This window comes from Oncorhynchus kisutch, unplaced genomic scaffold (assembly GCF_002021735.2).
Source record: "Oncorhynchus kisutch isolate 150728-3 unplaced genomic scaffold, Okis_V2 Okis09a-Okis19a_hom, whole genome shotgun sequence".
In the NCBI taxonomy this organism is placed as follows: Eukaryota; Metazoa; Chordata; class Actinopteri; order Salmoniformes; family Salmonidae; genus Oncorhynchus; species Oncorhynchus kisutch.
In genome coordinates this window covers 826,412-843,234 of record NW_022261985.1, presented here as the reverse complement: position 1 = coordinate 843,234, position 16,823 = coordinate 826,412, and the positions used below count along the sequence as shown (strand labels likewise).

Genomic DNA, 16,823 nt, shown 5'->3' with positions numbered 1-16,823 from the left:
AATCAGCAGGCTCTGGACCTCGTAGGGTAAGAGTCGAGTAACGCTGATGTATGGGAATGAATGAACTGTGTTTGTTTTGTAAAGTGCCATGTTTATTGAACTTGGTGAGTAGAGATGGGGGGAAGAATCCCCCCGAAATATTAGTGAAAAAATAAAATGTTTTCCTGCTATTACTCACCCATCATGTTGTAGAGACTCTGAGGTGCAAACTGCTTCGGCATTTTCTGCACCGCTTCTTTATAGACAGACAGAGCATCCTGTCATGGAGGGGGGAGGGCAGTTAGACAGACAGAGCATCCTGTCATGGAGGGGGAGGGCAGTTAGACAGACAGAGCATCCTGTCATGGAGGGGGAGGGCAGTTAGACAGACAGAGCATCCTGTCATGGAGGGGAGAGGGCAGTTAGACAGACAGAGCATCCTGTCATGGAGGGGGGAGGGCAGTTAGACAGACAGAGCATCCTGTCATGGAGGGGGGAGGGCAGTTAGACAGACAGAGCATCCTGTCATGGAGGGGGGAGGGCAGTGAGTCACAGTGTGTTTCATCAGTGTGTCACCATCCACAAAGCCTCTTCCTCACTGTCTAATGGCAAAGGGCTTCAGGAAGATGAGTCTTTAGTCGGCTCTGTCATTTTGTCATAGATGAAGACTTAGTTCATTTGAGCAGTGGCTGAGCTCATATAAAGCCAAGGCCGGAAGCTTAAGCAAGTTTTCAGAAAGCTAGTTTTTGGAAACTCAAGAGCTTAAGTATACTATCACAGTATGCTATCAAACTACATTTGCTGTATACATCTTATCCATTGTATTTACATGTTTCTGCCATGGCTCCACTGTACTGTGGTGTAGTGCACCTCTATACATTCTATACATTGGATTTCTATGTTTCTCCCATGGCTCCACTGTACTGTACTGTAGTGCACCTCCATTCATTATATTTCTATGTTTCTGCCATGGCTCCACTGTACTGTAGTGCACCTCCATATATTATATTTCTATGTTTCTCCCATGGCTCCACTGTACTGTACTGTAGTGCACCTCCATTCATTATATTTCTATGTTTCTGCCATGGCTCCACTGTACTGTAGTGCACCTCCATACATTATATTTCTATGTTTCTCCCATGGCTCCACTGTACTGTACTGTAGTGCACCTCCATTCATTATATTTCTATGTTTCTGCCATGGCTCCACTGTACTGTAGTGTAGTGCACCTCTATACATACTATTCATTTTATTTCTACATCTCTGCTATTGCTCTGGTTCTAATGTACTGTATTGAAGTGTACTGTTATAGATTCTATCCATTGCATTTCTACATCTCAGCCACTGCCCTGTCTCCACTGTAGTGTAGAGTACTGTAGTATCATACCTCCTGCAGGCCCTGCTCATGGAGCAGCTTGCCCAAGTTGTACAGGCAGCTGGTGACGGAGCTCTTGTGGGCATGGGGGTCCTTCAGGTTCTCATCTGGGATCTCAGCGCAGGTTACAAAGGTCCTCTTGGCCTCCTCCATACCGCCCTGGTTCATCAGGATGATGCCCGTGTTCAAGTAGGCCGCTGTGGGGTGACGAGAGGGCGCAGAGGAGGAGGAACAGAGGGAGAAGACGGGGTGGAGGAGGGGGAAAGGGAGGATAGAGGAAGAGGAATGAGGGAGAGAGAAGGTAGAGGATTAGAAATGGGGGAAGAGAGGGGGCAGAGGTGGAGGATTAGAGCAGGAAGAGAGGGGGGTAGAAATGGAGAAACAGAGGGGATAGATAGAAGCAGGGAAAAGGTTTAGGTACAAGAAAACGAATCACATTTTATTTGTCACATGCGTTGAATACAACAGGTGTAGACTTTACAGTGAAATGCTTACTTACTGTCACGTTGGTATAAAGGGTCAGGAGACAGGTGCAGGAATGCGTAATATGGGTTTTTATTTCCCAAATGATAGCGTACCGTGTAATGGCACGGGAACGAAGATCAAACAAACACAAAACACAGGGTAGAAACCCAAACAAAAGAGCGAGGAGTACCTCGAATAAATACACAATCGCACAATGATTAACACATGGGACGAGACCCGTAATCATCTGTGCAATACACGCGGCACGAAAGCCAAAACAACACAGCACCGGTATTCACACGACCAACGGACATTGGAACAATAATCAACCAGACAATGGAGAACAAAGGGCACACATATACAGTTACTAATCAATGGGAATAGGGACCAGGTGTGTGTAATGACAGTTCCGGAGGGATCCGTGACAGTTTGTTTGTGTGTGTGTGTGTAGGTGTGTGTGTGTGTGTGTGTGTGTGTATTTGAGAATCAGTGTAGTATGTGTGAGTGTGTGAGTGTGTGGGTAGGGTCCAGAGAGGTTGAAAGAGAGGTCGATGGGAAAAACTGAGGAATTAACAAGTAACTCATGCAACCCAAATCCCCTGCTTTCTCCGTCCTCTGCTAGTGTCTGATACAGTGAAATATGTCTACACATTACATACGTGAGCAGTCAAGAGTGAGATTGACTTCCATTAGACTGTCGGCTGAAACGGTCCGAAAGACCTCTGAAATGGGCCAGACAGACGCATGCATGACAACTAATTCAGCATTAACACTGGTCCGTGATGAAAACCTGAATGTAACATTCCATTTATGTAATTGAATTAAACAAAGCCAGAGACAACCCATTAGGCAGGTCCCGGATCAGCTCCTTTCATCTCCACCAGCCGGGCCCCGATCACAATCACTTCAGCCCCGCAATACGCCATTTTAGGAAATGGTCTCTTAGCAATACTTACATGCCAGAGTTGGCCTGCTCCCAATGGCCAGCTTATAGTAATGCAGTGCCTCTGAGGGCCTGTGGTTCTCTTGAAGCAGCAAACCCCTGGTGGAAAGAAGACCAGAATTATGGTTGAATGAAGCAGAGGAAAGAGAGGTCTACAGGGCAATCAGGGAAACCATCTGGCAACTCTGACTGTTTGGGTTTTAAATCTAATTGCAGCCTAACATTAGACGGTGTTTAGTGACACTCGGTTTATTCGGTTTATTTGTTAACCATCCGTAATCTCAGAACGACACCTTCATTAAAGGTGTGTCATGTAAACACAGAAATGTGTTTGTTGACAAAGGTGACTCTTCCTGTTTCTTGACAGGGGGACAAGGAGTAGAGAGAGGGGAAGAAAAACACTGTCAGGTGAGCGGGAAATGTGGGCCGGTTATGAGGCTTGGCACCTTTGACACTCAGAGGGTTAATGTGGGTATTAGAACTGCCTTCATGTTTTCCCAGAGCCCTGCAAATCATGATTAATGAAATCACTGTCAAGGGGAACAGGAGCCCATCTGGGGATAAAACAACCAATTTCCTCTCTCTCTCTCTCTCTCTCTGCCCCTAGCCTCTCCCCCTCTCCCTCTATCCCCTGTTATTCTCCCTGTCTGTCTAAGCAGTATTGATGGATGGTAGCTTTCAGCTTTCATCCTTGTTGAGGTAGTGGAGAGATGCAGAGATGACACATCTCACACTCACAGATTATACAACATGTCAGCCATGTTTCCCCGGTAATACAGGGCATTCCGGTACGCCCTCTCCGCCTCTGCCATCTTGCCCTGGTTCTTCAGGACGTTTCCCAAGTTGCCCCATGCTAACAAAGAGAGACAGGTGTCTGTCAAGTGCATAAAGGTATTGTGTAATGGAAAGATCTTGAGTTTTGCATTTATGAGGTAAGATTACAAATCATTCATGATATATACTTTATTCTTTATGGGCCAGTTTGTCAGCCATAGATTAAGCCTAGTCCTGGACCTAGAATAATATAGAACTGAAAAATGTTCTAATCTACATGAGAGTGATGTAATTCTCAGGCCTAACTTTATCACAGTGGGACTAAAGTACCAAACCAAAGGCCCATATTCCAGAATGTGTTGGTTAGTCAACAGTCTCCTCCACACTACCTTTAGCAGGGTTAACACTGATCCCTGACTTGTAGAGCATCTCCTCGTTGCTCCAGTCCCTGTTTCTCAGCACCGTCTTGATGCCGTACAGCAGCACCAGGCCTGCGCACAGACCCAGCAGCACAACCCTGGGGCCCCTGGTTCTCAGCCTGACGTACAGGGCCCGGATCCCCACCGCCACCAGCAGACAGAAGCCCATGCTGGGTATGTACAGCAGCCGCTCGGCCACCACGAAGCCCACATAGAAGAAGAGGTTTGTGGCCGGGAGGAAGGGCAGCGAGAGTAGGCCCAGGGAGAAGACCACCACGTTCTCCGTGGAGGGGAGGGTGGCAAGGGAGGAGAGGGAGGGGTGGGTAGTCCGAGGGGAACATTGGTAGGTTTTGGTGAACCCATTCCTGTTGAGGGTGGTTTTCCCATTGGTCTTTGGAGAGCCCTGTTCTGAGTTTATGTTGTGGTTGCCGTCTGGAGGATGGTAGCTGTGCCCATTGGTGAGGGCCTTCCCGTTCGCCAAGTGAGCTTTCCCATTGGTCTCCTTGGCCTTGGAGTCGGGGCTGCTACTGCTACGGAGGCCATACCAGGCCAGGAGAGTAAATCCAGCATAGAAGGCCACTGTGTGAAGGTTCCTCCAATCAGCAAACGTCTTGATTAGCGGTAGAGCGTCCATGGACCAATCGAAGCTGAGCTGGACAGGGCATAGGAGGAGCCAGGCGTTGGCGGCGGGCAGGTAGAGGAAGGTCAGAGTTCGCGTGAGAAGGTGCGGCGAGTCGGCCGCCGGGTTGTCTGAGTTGGAGAAGTTGGGGGGCTTGTTACCCATCCAGTAGAGACGAGCAGCCAGGAGAAGCACGCCCCAGGAGATCAACACACTCAGACTCAGCAGTACAGTGGTGTTCCTCTTCTGTAGGAGAGAGAAAACATTATAGGAATATTATGGGACCTACCCTGGGACTTGTGTGAAATGTTCAGGGAACGTTTAGAAAACTTTAGCATTCTGAAAAGGTTCCTGCTCTCATTCTGGGAATGCATTGGTAACTAGTTTATTGGGCTAATACTAAGTAAAGTCTATTAGACAAAGTAGTAGATATTTTCTTTAACACAGAAGAATTTGGTGTTGGTTTATTTGGTGTGTATTCATATACATCAGTGCAAAATTTTGAATTTTGATTTAAATCTCGACCATGTGAAAGGTCGATGACCTCTATGATTTCACATCGCAAAGAATTTCTAGAATAGAACTGTTTAGAAATGAGGAATGAAATGGAAGGAATGTTTTTGCAAAAGCTGCCCAGGACACAAGCCGTTTTCATGTGCAATTGACACAGCCAAGCGCTCTGGGTATTATTGGCAAGTCCTCTGAAAAGAGTATCTACGACGGCCAGAAATAATATGGCTCTGTTGCTACACAAACACAGAAAGCATTTTTTGAGAAATGAAGCATTGATAGCACTGAGAGACTAAATGGGGGATATTAACACTTCACATTCATCAGAAAACAGAATTGTGGGAATCTTTATCAAATGACCCTCCATGTCGGTGTCACCTCTATTCATATGTTTCAGTTTGATTTAATAGAATAAGGCCCTAAAGGACAAGGGTTCTTCTCATTTGACGGGTGGGATGAGAAATAGTGGTAGGCTAGGTCAATTCCAGGTGAACATATGCTATTACTGCCCAATAAAGTAGCTGTGAAATGCAATGTAAATGTATGTTAAACTCATACCTACATTAATTACAGTTAGGCCTATGCACATTCAAATATACATTTCAATTAATTCCTTTTAATTTAACCAGGCTTTTCCTGGTTAAATCAAGGTTAAATAAAAATGAACAAGCTAAGAAAACCACTACCTCACCATTCCCCACGCACTCCTTTAGATCAATTGACCTCTAACATTTTGGAGCACTGGTGCCAGTGGAGTTTTTAACAGTTTCCTTTGCCCCTATAAAGACATGTCAAATAAACAGAACACCTACTATACGTGACCAATAGACCACGACACTGGACCCTACTACCAACTGCATACGATGACATCACGGCTTCACTGTGTTTCTCTCATTCTTATTCCGTTCATCCATCTTCCTGCAAAGTAATGCCTCTAAATTTGATCTAGAACAGATCCGTCCATGTATTGTAGCATGGTGTCTTGTATGCCCAAATAGGCTATGTGTTTAGACTAGCTAAGTCCCTTGAGTGCAATTTGACTGCACAACTCAGGCCTTGGGTGGCTTCCGAAATGGCACCCTAATCCCATACATAGTGTAGGGAATAGGGTACCTTGTCAGATGCTGCCCTAGTGCATGCTGGGAGAAGTAGAGCAGGGAGGGCCTGATTCAGATTGTTGGCCCATTTCAGTAGAGTGGAGAGTGATGTGTAATCAGCTCAGAGCTCACTGTGTCGGTATGTAGATTCTGTTTACAGCTATAAGAGGATTAATGCCGTAGCATGATCAGAGTCAGGTTCCTTATTAAACACCTTCCACTGGCCTGTCACCACGTTCAGCTTTCAGCTCCATCAGGGACCTTACTGTAGTTAGACCAGGACTAGTAACTTCAAAACTTCATTACTACTGCCAAATGTTACTAACCCATCCCCTCATGAACTTCTCAGAGGAAAATGGACTTTAAGAGAGATTGTTTGCTATTTTTACAGTTCCTAATGTCTTTATGAATACATATCTGGCATAGGAATTAAGACCTTTTTTGGCATGTTAGGCTCATAAAAATCTGGGAATTTTATTTTTTGATGAATAGATTAGAGCACTACTCAAATCAAAAAAGGCTGAAATAGAAAGCAGCCAGGGGACAACTGTATGATAAGTAGAGAACTGTATGATAAGTAGAGAACTGTATGATAAGTAGAGAACCGTATGATAAGTAGAGAACCGTATGATAAGTAGAGAACTGTATGATAAGTAGAGAACTGTATGATAAGTAGAGAACTGTATGATAAGTAGAGAACTGTATGATAAGTAGAGAACTGTATGATAAGTAGAGAACTGTATGATAAGTAGAGAACTGTATGATAAGTAGAGAACTGTATGATTAGTAGAGAATAGCGCAAATATTATTTCACTTTGTTTTACAGGGTCACACTCCTGGGCCCATATTCAGAGTAGGAGTGCTGATCAGTTTAGTCTTTTATATCATAATGAATATGATTATATGGACACGGAGGAGCCTGATCTTAGATCAGCACTCTGACTCATACCTTGTGAATACGGACAGGTCAGCAACACTTTAAAGTCTAGAGTTACGTTGCTATGGTTACAGAAGGTTGTCCGGTCACATCCTTGACCCCCCCCCCCCCCCCCCCCCCCCCCCAATTCTGGCTAATTAAATCACATCTGTCTAGACTTAGGGGTCACCGCAGTCCGGAAGAGAGAGGCTGCAGCGGTGAAAGGAATGTATTGACACATATACCAGTTGAACAGAACATATTGCTCTCTCTCTCAGGAGAAAGTTGGGGAAACACTTTACTTCAAGCCTGCAGGTATAACGCATTATGATGCAGTCTGAATGCATTATAAGACTTGTCATAAGCATGTATGGCCCTTATGATGTATTGTGATCTCATAATCCAGTTTATCATAATCCGTTGGTCTGATGGCCTAAAGAAGAAATGTCATTCATTTGGATGAATCTGTATGGATGCTTTTAAAAATATAATATAGGCTTCCTACTGTCCACACAGAGACCAGAGAGTTTTCTCTTCTCCCTACTGTACAGTACAGACAGAGAGTGTGGCTTCCATCCACACACCAGCCTCCAGTGAACTCTGGCTGAACCTGTGGGGGTGGCATGAGAGCTGTGTGTGTGTGTCTGTGTGTGTAAGTGTTTTCATCACAATCTCACCAGGCCTTTGAACATTTCAGGCTGTTTCGCAATTACAGACCTAATTTACTCCCTACTTTAAATTAGGTTACAAAGTAAATATAAAATCATCTCAGAGCACCACAGAGATGAGTAGACTGAGTAAGAGTGTTATCCCCAGCATGACATAGGCAGCCAGGGAGCTGCACAGCCTAGGTCTCTAGTTCTCATCCTCTTTTCACACTCCTAAACTGCACCGAGTCACGCCAAGCCGAGCCATGCCGAGCTGAGCTCTACTGCACTGGCCTGGTCACGGATCTACCTTAGTTACGGTTGTCACGCTGCAAAGGTCAATGTGAACAGAAAGGATCAGAGCCAGAACAGTATGGCTCCGGTTGGCACAGCAGTATGAAAATGGTTAGTCTCATTGCCAAAGAATGATGTTGTACAGTTTAAACCTGATGGATTATTTCTCAAACAATGTCAATGTGTTCCTCACTGTAAACAGAGAAAATCCCCTTTAAAAGTGTCAGTAGCCTACAGTTCAGCTGGAAGTAACGTACACTCAGTATATCAAATCAGATATATTCATAAGCACATAAACATAGCCCCAGTTAACTCTCAACAGAGAGCTCAGAGAGAAACTATTTTCAAATAGTCCTGCTCAGCGAAGGTTATGACCATACTAGTGCGTATGAGTTTTTGAAACCTGCATTTCCAATTACCCTTAAATGAGGACTAAGCAGTTTATTAGGATTGACTTGTCCTGGACAATAGACATGCTTCATTTGCTGGGCCTTCACTCCAGAACTGAGAGTGTGAGACAATTTCATCTCTCTGAGGAGGAGAAGATTTCCTTTGAGATGAGGTACATGTGACTGTGAGATAAACCAATTACAGAAAATCTGTGTTTTCAGTCTTCTCTTTCTGTGGAAACATATCAAATATGACCGGGGAGATTTGAAGATTTTTGGGCTGAAGGGAGTAAGAAAATCAGAGGGAAGAATTGTTATTGATTTCTGAACCAGAAAGCAGACACACAAAGGAAGAGGCTATGTATTTTTACACAGAGGAGATGAGGTTATTGATGGGATCGTCTTGCTCTTCTTGTCTGGGGAAAATGCTGTATGAAAAATTCAATCTGGCTCCATTTCACCTTCCAGTAGGTTTCCTCTCCCAATTCCCCAATCTTGCCTTAATTAACTTGAAGATCAATCTCGGACTCAAAAGGCCAAAGCCGCGGTCAGTCGACGTTGATGGCGATTCCACAATCAGGGTAAATTGAGACAAAATGGTCGCTCAATTTTCCTTAAATTCTGAGTGAGAGTCTGAAACTCCACCAAATTCCTCTAAAGCACTATGAAGATAAACTCATCTGCTTACTTTTCTGCACTTTTTTCTATTACGAACTTCAACCTTTCTCTGTGTATCATTCTATTTCACAACTCATCTGGCTATTCTGTGAAAAATGACTTTACAAAATAACTTTACAAATAACATTTGACTTAATTTTATGTGGATTGATTTGATGTGATTGTATTCTAGAGGTACAGTCAAAGTCACCCAGGGCAATGCTAGGATCATTGATCTGTTTGAGTTAGAGTTACTTTATTTCCAGCGTCAGAGCAGCTCTCTCATTGGAGCTCATAAGATCTGTGGCTGGTTAAAAGAGACAGAATAATCCCCTGCAGCATGTCAGAGCTGCAGTCCCACTCGGGCAAAGGCTTTCATCTAAACCCTGCGCTCTCCACAGATCTCACACACTGTGGATTATTACTGCTCTCTTCACTACATAAGACCTCTCTGCTTTCCATCCACATGGGCACTGTCCCTCCTTCTCCCTCTCTCTCTCTCTCCCTCCCTCTCCCTCCTTCTCTCTCCCTGTCTCTCTCTCTCTGTCTCCCTCTGTACCCCTCTCTCTCTGTCTCTCTCGCTCTCTCTCCCTCTGTCCCTCTCTCTCCCTGTCTCTCTCTCTCCCTCTCCCTCTGTCCCCCCCTCTCCCTGTCTCTTTGTCCCTCTCTCCCTATCTCTCTTTTAAAACGACATGGTGACCAGCCCATTCTTATCTCCTCATTGTGTTTGTCATTCATCATTAGCCATGTTCAAACATTGTCCTCTGCTGTGTGTGGTCCTCTAATACCCATCGTACTGTTATTAGTGTCTGTTGGCGCTGTTCAAGACGTGTTTGAAGACACAGCGGGATTAGGATGACATTAGTTGACTCCCATAAAGCTGCCTGTGGACTGACAGAAAGCAGCAGGGGGAAAGAGCCTATGGACTTCCTCTATAAAGTCATGTCCCGTTTACACTCCTCATCCTCCTCATAAATCCTCCTGGTATATGGGCCTTGGTTGGACCTTCTTGGACCATACTCTTTTAGTTAGAGTTAAAACAGTAACATTGGGTATGATAGCCAGGCCACTTTTGCACTCCTATCCCTAGCCAGATGCTTACAATGCTTGACATTGCAGCGCTGCCACTATATCTGGGTGTAGGATGAAGTTGTCCCTCGTTTCCCCACTACTCAGAGACTGTTAAGATGGCGCTGAAGAGGATGGCTGACGTTTTACATGCCTGCAACTAATTTAGCAATTTTTTTTTTTTTAAAGCGTTGTTTGTAACTTATTTTTTAAAACTTATTTTGTACATAATGTTGCTGCTTCCGTCTCTTATTCCCGAAAATAACTTCTGGACATCAGAACTGGGATTACTCTCCCGGGAACAGGCCCAGATCCCTGTCATTTGCGTGAATAAAATAGGGAGGGAAAAAGGACGCAGATCGGGCTGCCTTTTGAGAATCTGTTGGCGAGCAAGTAAACTCCCACTGCCATCAATTCTACTTGCTAACATGCAATCATTGGAAAATAAAATTGATGACCTATGATTAAGATTATCCTACCAACAGGACATTAAGAACTGTAATATCTTATGTTTCACTGAGACGTGGCTGAGCGATGACACGGATAAAATAGAGCTGGAGGGATTTTAAATGCACCAGCAGAACAGAGAATATACGTCTGGTAAGATGAGTGGTGGGAGTGTGTGTCTTTTTGTCAATAACAGCTGGTGCGCAATGTCTAATATTAAAGAAGTCTCGAGGTATTACTTGCCTGAGGTAGAGTACCATATGATAAGCTGTAGACCACACTATCTACCAAGAGAGTTCTCATCTATATTATTCGTAGCCGTCTATTTACCACCACAGACCGATGCTGGCACTAAGACCGCACTCAACCAACTCTATAAGGCCAACTCTATAAGCAAACTAGAAAATGCTCACCCAGAAGTGGCGCTCCTAGTGGCCCGGGGACTTTAATGCAGGGAAACTTAAATCAGTTTTCAGAAACTTAAATCAAATCTTTACCAGCATGTCACATGTGCAACCAGAGGAGGAAAAAAAACTCTAGACCACCTTTACTCCAGGCTTACGAGCAAAAACGAAAGCAGGAAGTACCAGTGACTCGCTCAATACGAAAGTGGTCAGATGACGTGGACAGTACGCTACAGGATTGTTTTGCTAGCACGGACTGGAATATGTTCACAGATTCATCCAATGGCATTGAGGAGTACACCACCTCAGTCATCGGCTTCATCAATAAGTGCATCGACGACGTTGTCCCCACAGTGACCGTACATACAGTTGAAGTCGGAAGTTTACATACACCTTAGCCAACTACATTTAAACTCCGTTTTTCACAATTCCTAAATCCTTGTAGAAAGACCTTGTCTTAGGTCAGTTAGGATCACCACTTTATTTTAAGAATGTGAAATGACAGAATAATAGTAGAGAGAATGATTTATTTCAGCCTTTATTTCTTTCATCACATTCCCAGTGGGTCAGACGTTACATACACTCAATTAGTGTTTGGTAGCATTGCCTTTAAATTGTTTAACTTGCGTCAAACGTTTCAGATAGCCTTCCACAAGCTTCCCACAGTAAGTTGGGTGAATTTTGGCCCATTCCCCCTGACAGAGCTGGTGGAACTGAGTCAGGTTTGTAGACCTCCTTACTCGCACACGCTTTTTCAGTTCTGCCCACAAATTTTCTATAGAATTGAGGTCAGGGCGTTGTGATGGCCACTCCAATACCTTGACTCTGTTGTCCTTAAGCCATTTTGCCACAACTTTGGAAGTATGCTTGGGGTCATTGTCCATTTGGAAAACCCATTTGCGACCAAGCTTTAACTTCTTGACTGATGTCTTGAGATGTTGCTTCAATATATCCACCTAATTTTCCACCTCATGATGCCATCTATTTTGTGAAGTGCACCAGTCCCTCCTGCAGCAAAGCACCCCCGAAACATGATGCTGCCACCCCCGTGCTTCACGGTTGGGATGGTGTTCTTCGGCTTGCAAGCCTCCCACTTTTCCTCCAAACATAACGATGGTCATTATGGCCAAACAGTTCTATTTTTGTTTCATCAGACCAGAGGACATTTCCACAAAAAGTCAGATCGTTGTCCCCATGTGCAGTTGCAAACAGTAGTCTGGCTTTTTTAGGACTAATTTTACTGTGGATATAGATACTTTTGTACCAGTTTCCTCCAGCATCTTCACAAGGTCCTTTGCGGTTGTTCTGGGATTGATTTGCACTTTTCGCACCAAAGTACGTTCATCTCTAGGAGACAGAACGCGTCTCCTTCCTGAGCGGTATGACGGCTGCGTGGTCCCATGGTGTTTATACTTGCATACTTTTGTTTATACAGATGAATGTGGTACCTTCAGGCATTTGGAAATTACTCCCAAGGATGAACCAGACTTGTGGAGGTTTACAATTTTTTTTCTGAGGCACCACCTCTTTGCTTGACATCATGGGAAAATCAAAAGAAATTAGCCAAGACCTCCACAAGTCTGGACTCAATCTCAATCTCAATCGCACTCCACACTGCCCTTTCCCACCTGGACAAAAGGAATACCTATGTGAGAATGCTGTTCATTGACTACAGCTCAGCGTTCAACACCATAGTACCCACGAAGCTCATCACTAAGCTATGGACCCTGGGACTAAACACCTCCCTCTGCAACTGGATCCTGGACTTCCTGACGGGCCGCCCCCAGATGGTAAGGGTAGGCAACATCCCGTCTGCCACCCTCATCCTCAACACTGGGGCCCCTCCTGTACTACCTGTTCACCCACGACTGCGTAAAGACAGTCGTAAAGAGGGCACGACAAAACTGAAAAGATTTGGCATGGGTCCCCAGATCCTCAAAATGTTCTACAGCTGCACCATCGAGAGCATCCTGACCGGCTGCATCATCGCCTGGTATGGCAACTGCTCAGCATCTGACCGTAAGGTGCTACAGAGGGTAGTGCGTACTGCCCAGTGCATCACTGGGGCCAAGCTTCCTGCCATCCAGGACCTATTTAATAGGCTGTATCAGAGGAAAGCCCATACAATTGTCAGAGACTACAGTCACCCAAGACATAGACTGTTTTCTCTGCTACCACACGGCAAGCGGTACCGGAGCACCAAGTCTAGGACCAAAAGGCTCCTTAACAGCTTCTACCCCCAAGCCATAAGACTGCTGAACAATTAATCAAATGGCCACCGGACTATTACATCGACCCTCCCAACCCTCCATTTGTTTTGTACACTGCTGCTACTCACTGTTTATTATCAATGCATAGTCACTTCACCCCTACCTACATGTACAAATGACCTCTAACCTGTACCCCCGCACACTGACTCGGTACCGGTACCCCCTGTATATAGCCTCGTTATTGTTATGTTATTGTGTTACTTTTTATTATTTTTTACTTTACTTTATTTGGTAAATATTTTCTCAACTCTTCTTGAACTGCACTGTTGGTTAAGGGCTTGTAAGTAAGCATTTCACGGTAAGGTCTACACTTGTTGTATTCGGCGCATGTGACAAATAAAGTTTGATTTGATTTGAACGGGATCTTAAGCACTTACAAATTCATAACATATTGTACGAATTGTAATTCGTAACATATCATATGGGATGGATGACGTTCTACACAATTGTGTACAATTTTTAGGGGACTTACTTTCAAAGTTACTGGCAGAAATGATACAAAACTTTTGTAGCATCACTTTAAGGTAAGGATTGGGGGAGAAAGCTGATCCTAGATTTGTACCGAGGGGAAACTTCACCCGGAGTATCGCCTCTGCGTTGATGCAGTCCATGGGCCAATGCTTTTGATGGAACTCTGATGTCATCAACCAGGGACATCCAGGCCATTTACACTTCTCTTAACACGTTGGGCCTTTGGTCCTGACTAGGTACATTCCCCCAGTTAATCAGACAGGACTAGGGTCCGGCCTTCAGTGGTTGACTTTGATGACGGGACGTTATTACTGAATACCACTCACTATAAAGGCTGAAGTGGCAGTAGCACAGGGACATATAATGGGACAGGTCATAGGTTCACATCCCCCACTGGGATGGAGGGAACACTGGACCACCCTGCTTCTCTCTGGGATTGCTGTCTATAGAGCAATAGAGAGACTGAACCAGTGTTGTCAGGCAACTAAAGGGAAGCCAAACATTATCCATCACTTTACTTAAGATATTACATATTGTTAGACCTACTAGTCAGCAGATAGATTGTTACATTACATTAACTGATGACACACTGCTCTTTCATGCACATTGTTGTAGTTGTAGAAACGAGTAGCCGTCCCCACTTCTGTAGACATGTCACTAAATACAGAACGTGTGAGAGTCCTCAGCTCTGGCACAAACAAACACATACACAGATCAAAAAAGAGCGAGAAAGAGAGAAAGCGAGTGAGTGAGAGGGAATTACCACCGCAGGCATCATTTCACAGCTGAACGCCTCTGTGGAGGATAATTGCCACGGCATTCATCAAGCGGTCGTCAACCGCCGTGGTGCTAATCTGCAGCCCCGGGCCTCATTGAGACAAACGAGGGAATCTACTGTTTCTGTCACACTTTAATTACATGCCAAGAAAAGGAACATCCAATCACATGCAGCGTCCTTCACCCCGTGCATCCTCTTAAGTAGGGCCCAGAGTTTCTCCTGACCACATGACCTAACGAGGAAATGATAAAAACTCGGGACCCTAATTACAGTATTATAGGGAACCTAGTTACAGTATTATAGAGACCCTAGTTACAGTATTATAGAGACCCTAGTTACAGTATTATAGAGACCCTAGTTACAGTAGTATAGAGACCCTAGTTACAGTATTATAGAGACCCTAGTTAGAGTATTATAGGGACCCTAGTTACAGTATTATAGGGACCCTAGTTACAGTACTATAGAGACCCTAGTTACAGTATTATAGAGATCCTAGTTACAGTATTATAGAGATCCTAGTTACAGTACTATAGAGACCTTAATTACAGTGTTATAGGGAACCTAGTTACAGTATTATAGAGACCCTAGTTACAGTATTATAGAGACCCTAGTTACAGTATTATAGAGACCCTAGTTACAGTAGTATAGAGACCCTAGTTACAGTATTATAGAGACCCTAGTTAGAGTATTATAGGGACCCTAGTTACAGTATTATAGGGACCCTAGTTACAGTATTATAGGGACCCTAGTTACAGTACTATAGAGACCCAAGTTACAGTATTATAGAGACCCTAGTTACAGTATTATAGAGATCCTAATTACAGTATTATAGAGACCCTAGTTACAGTATTATAGAGACCCTAGTTACAGCATTATAGGGACCCTAGTTACAGTATTATAGATGCCCTAGTTACAGTACTATAGAGACCCTAGTTACAGTACTATAGAGACCCTACTTACAGTATTATAGAGACCCTAATTACAGTACTATTGAGACCCTAGTTACAGTATTATAGAGACCCTAGTTACAGTATTATAGAGACCCTAGTTACAGTACTATAGAGACCCTAGTTACAGTACTATAGAGACCCTAGTTACAGTATTATAGACCCTAGTTATAGTACTATAGAGACCCTAGTTACAGTACTATAGGGACCCTAGTTACAGTATTATTGGATTTGTTTTCAAATTCTTTGTGGATCTGTGTGATCTGAGGGAAATATGTCTCTCTAATATGGTCATACATTGGGCAGGAGGTTAGGAAGTGCAGCTCAGTTTCCACCTCATTTTGTGGGCAGTGAGCACATAGCCCGTCTTCTCTTGAGAGCCATGTCTGCCTACGGCGGCCTTTCTCAATAGCAAGGCTATGCTCACTGAGTCTGTACATAGTCAAAGCTTTCCTTAATTTTGGGTCAGTCACAGTGGTCAAGTATTCTGCCGCTGTGTACTCTCTGTTTAGGGCCAAATACCATTCTAGTTTACTCTGTTTTTTTGTTAATTCTTTCCAATCTGTCAAGTAATTATCTTTTTGTTTTCTCATGATTTGGTTTGGTCTAATTGTGCTGCTGTCCTGGGGCTCTGTAGGGTGTGTTTGTGTTTGTGAACAGAGCCCCAGGACCAGCTTGCTTAGGGGACTCTTCTCCAGGTTCATCTCTCTGTAGGTGATGGCTTTGTTGTGGAAGGTTTGGGAATCGCTTCCTTTTAAGTGGTTATAGAATTTAACGGCTCTTTTCTGGATTTTGATAATTAGTGGGTATCGGCCTAATTCTGCTCTGCATGCATTATTTGGTGTTCTACGTTGTACACGGAGGATATTTTCGCAGAATTCTGCGTGCAGAGTCTCAATTTGGTGTTTGTCCCATTTTGTGAAGTCTTGGTTGGTGAGCGGACCCCAGACCTCACAACCATAAAGGGCAATGGGCTCTATGACTGATTCAAGTATTTTTAGCCAAATCCTAATTGGTATGTTGAAATTTATGTTCCTTTTGATGGCATAGAATGCCCTTCTTGCCTTGTCTCTCAGATCGTTCACAGCTTTGTGGAAGTTACCTGTGGCGCTGATGTTTAGGCCAAGGTATGTATAGTTTTTTGTGTGCTCTAGGGCAACAGTGTCTAGATGGAATTTGTATTTGTATTTGTATTTTTTGGAACACCATCTCTCTCTCTCTCTATGTCTCTCTCTCTGTCTCTCTTTCGTCCTCTCTCTGTGTCTCTCTCTCTCAGTCTCTCTCTCTCTCTCACTCTCTGTGTCTCTGTCTCTCACTCTCTGTCTCTCTCCCCCTGTCTCTCTCTCTGTCTCTC

The 16,823-nt window shown here is 44.2% G+C and overlaps 1 protein-coding gene across 1 annotated transcript in view; it reads right to left on the bottom strand.

The window, feature by feature from the left end:
• LOC109877689 (protein O-mannosyl-transferase TMTC2) overlaps window positions 1-16,823 on the bottom strand; it is a 92,574-nt gene that overhangs the window by 33,866 nt on the left and 41,885 nt on the right. Inside the window, exons 3-7 of the mRNA XM_031815345.1 lie at window positions 3,926-4,820; window positions 3,501-3,615; window positions 2,776-2,861; window positions 1,367-1,551; window positions 179-257 (exon numbers count right to left, since the gene is read on the bottom strand). Of these exons, the coding sequence (XP_031671205.1) occupies window positions 179-257; window positions 1,367-1,551; window positions 2,776-2,861; window positions 3,501-3,615; window positions 3,926-4,820 (1,360 nt within the window). The remainder of the gene's footprint in view (window positions 1-178; window positions 258-1,366; window positions 1,552-2,775; window positions 2,862-3,500; window positions 3,616-3,925; window positions 4,821-16,823) is intronic.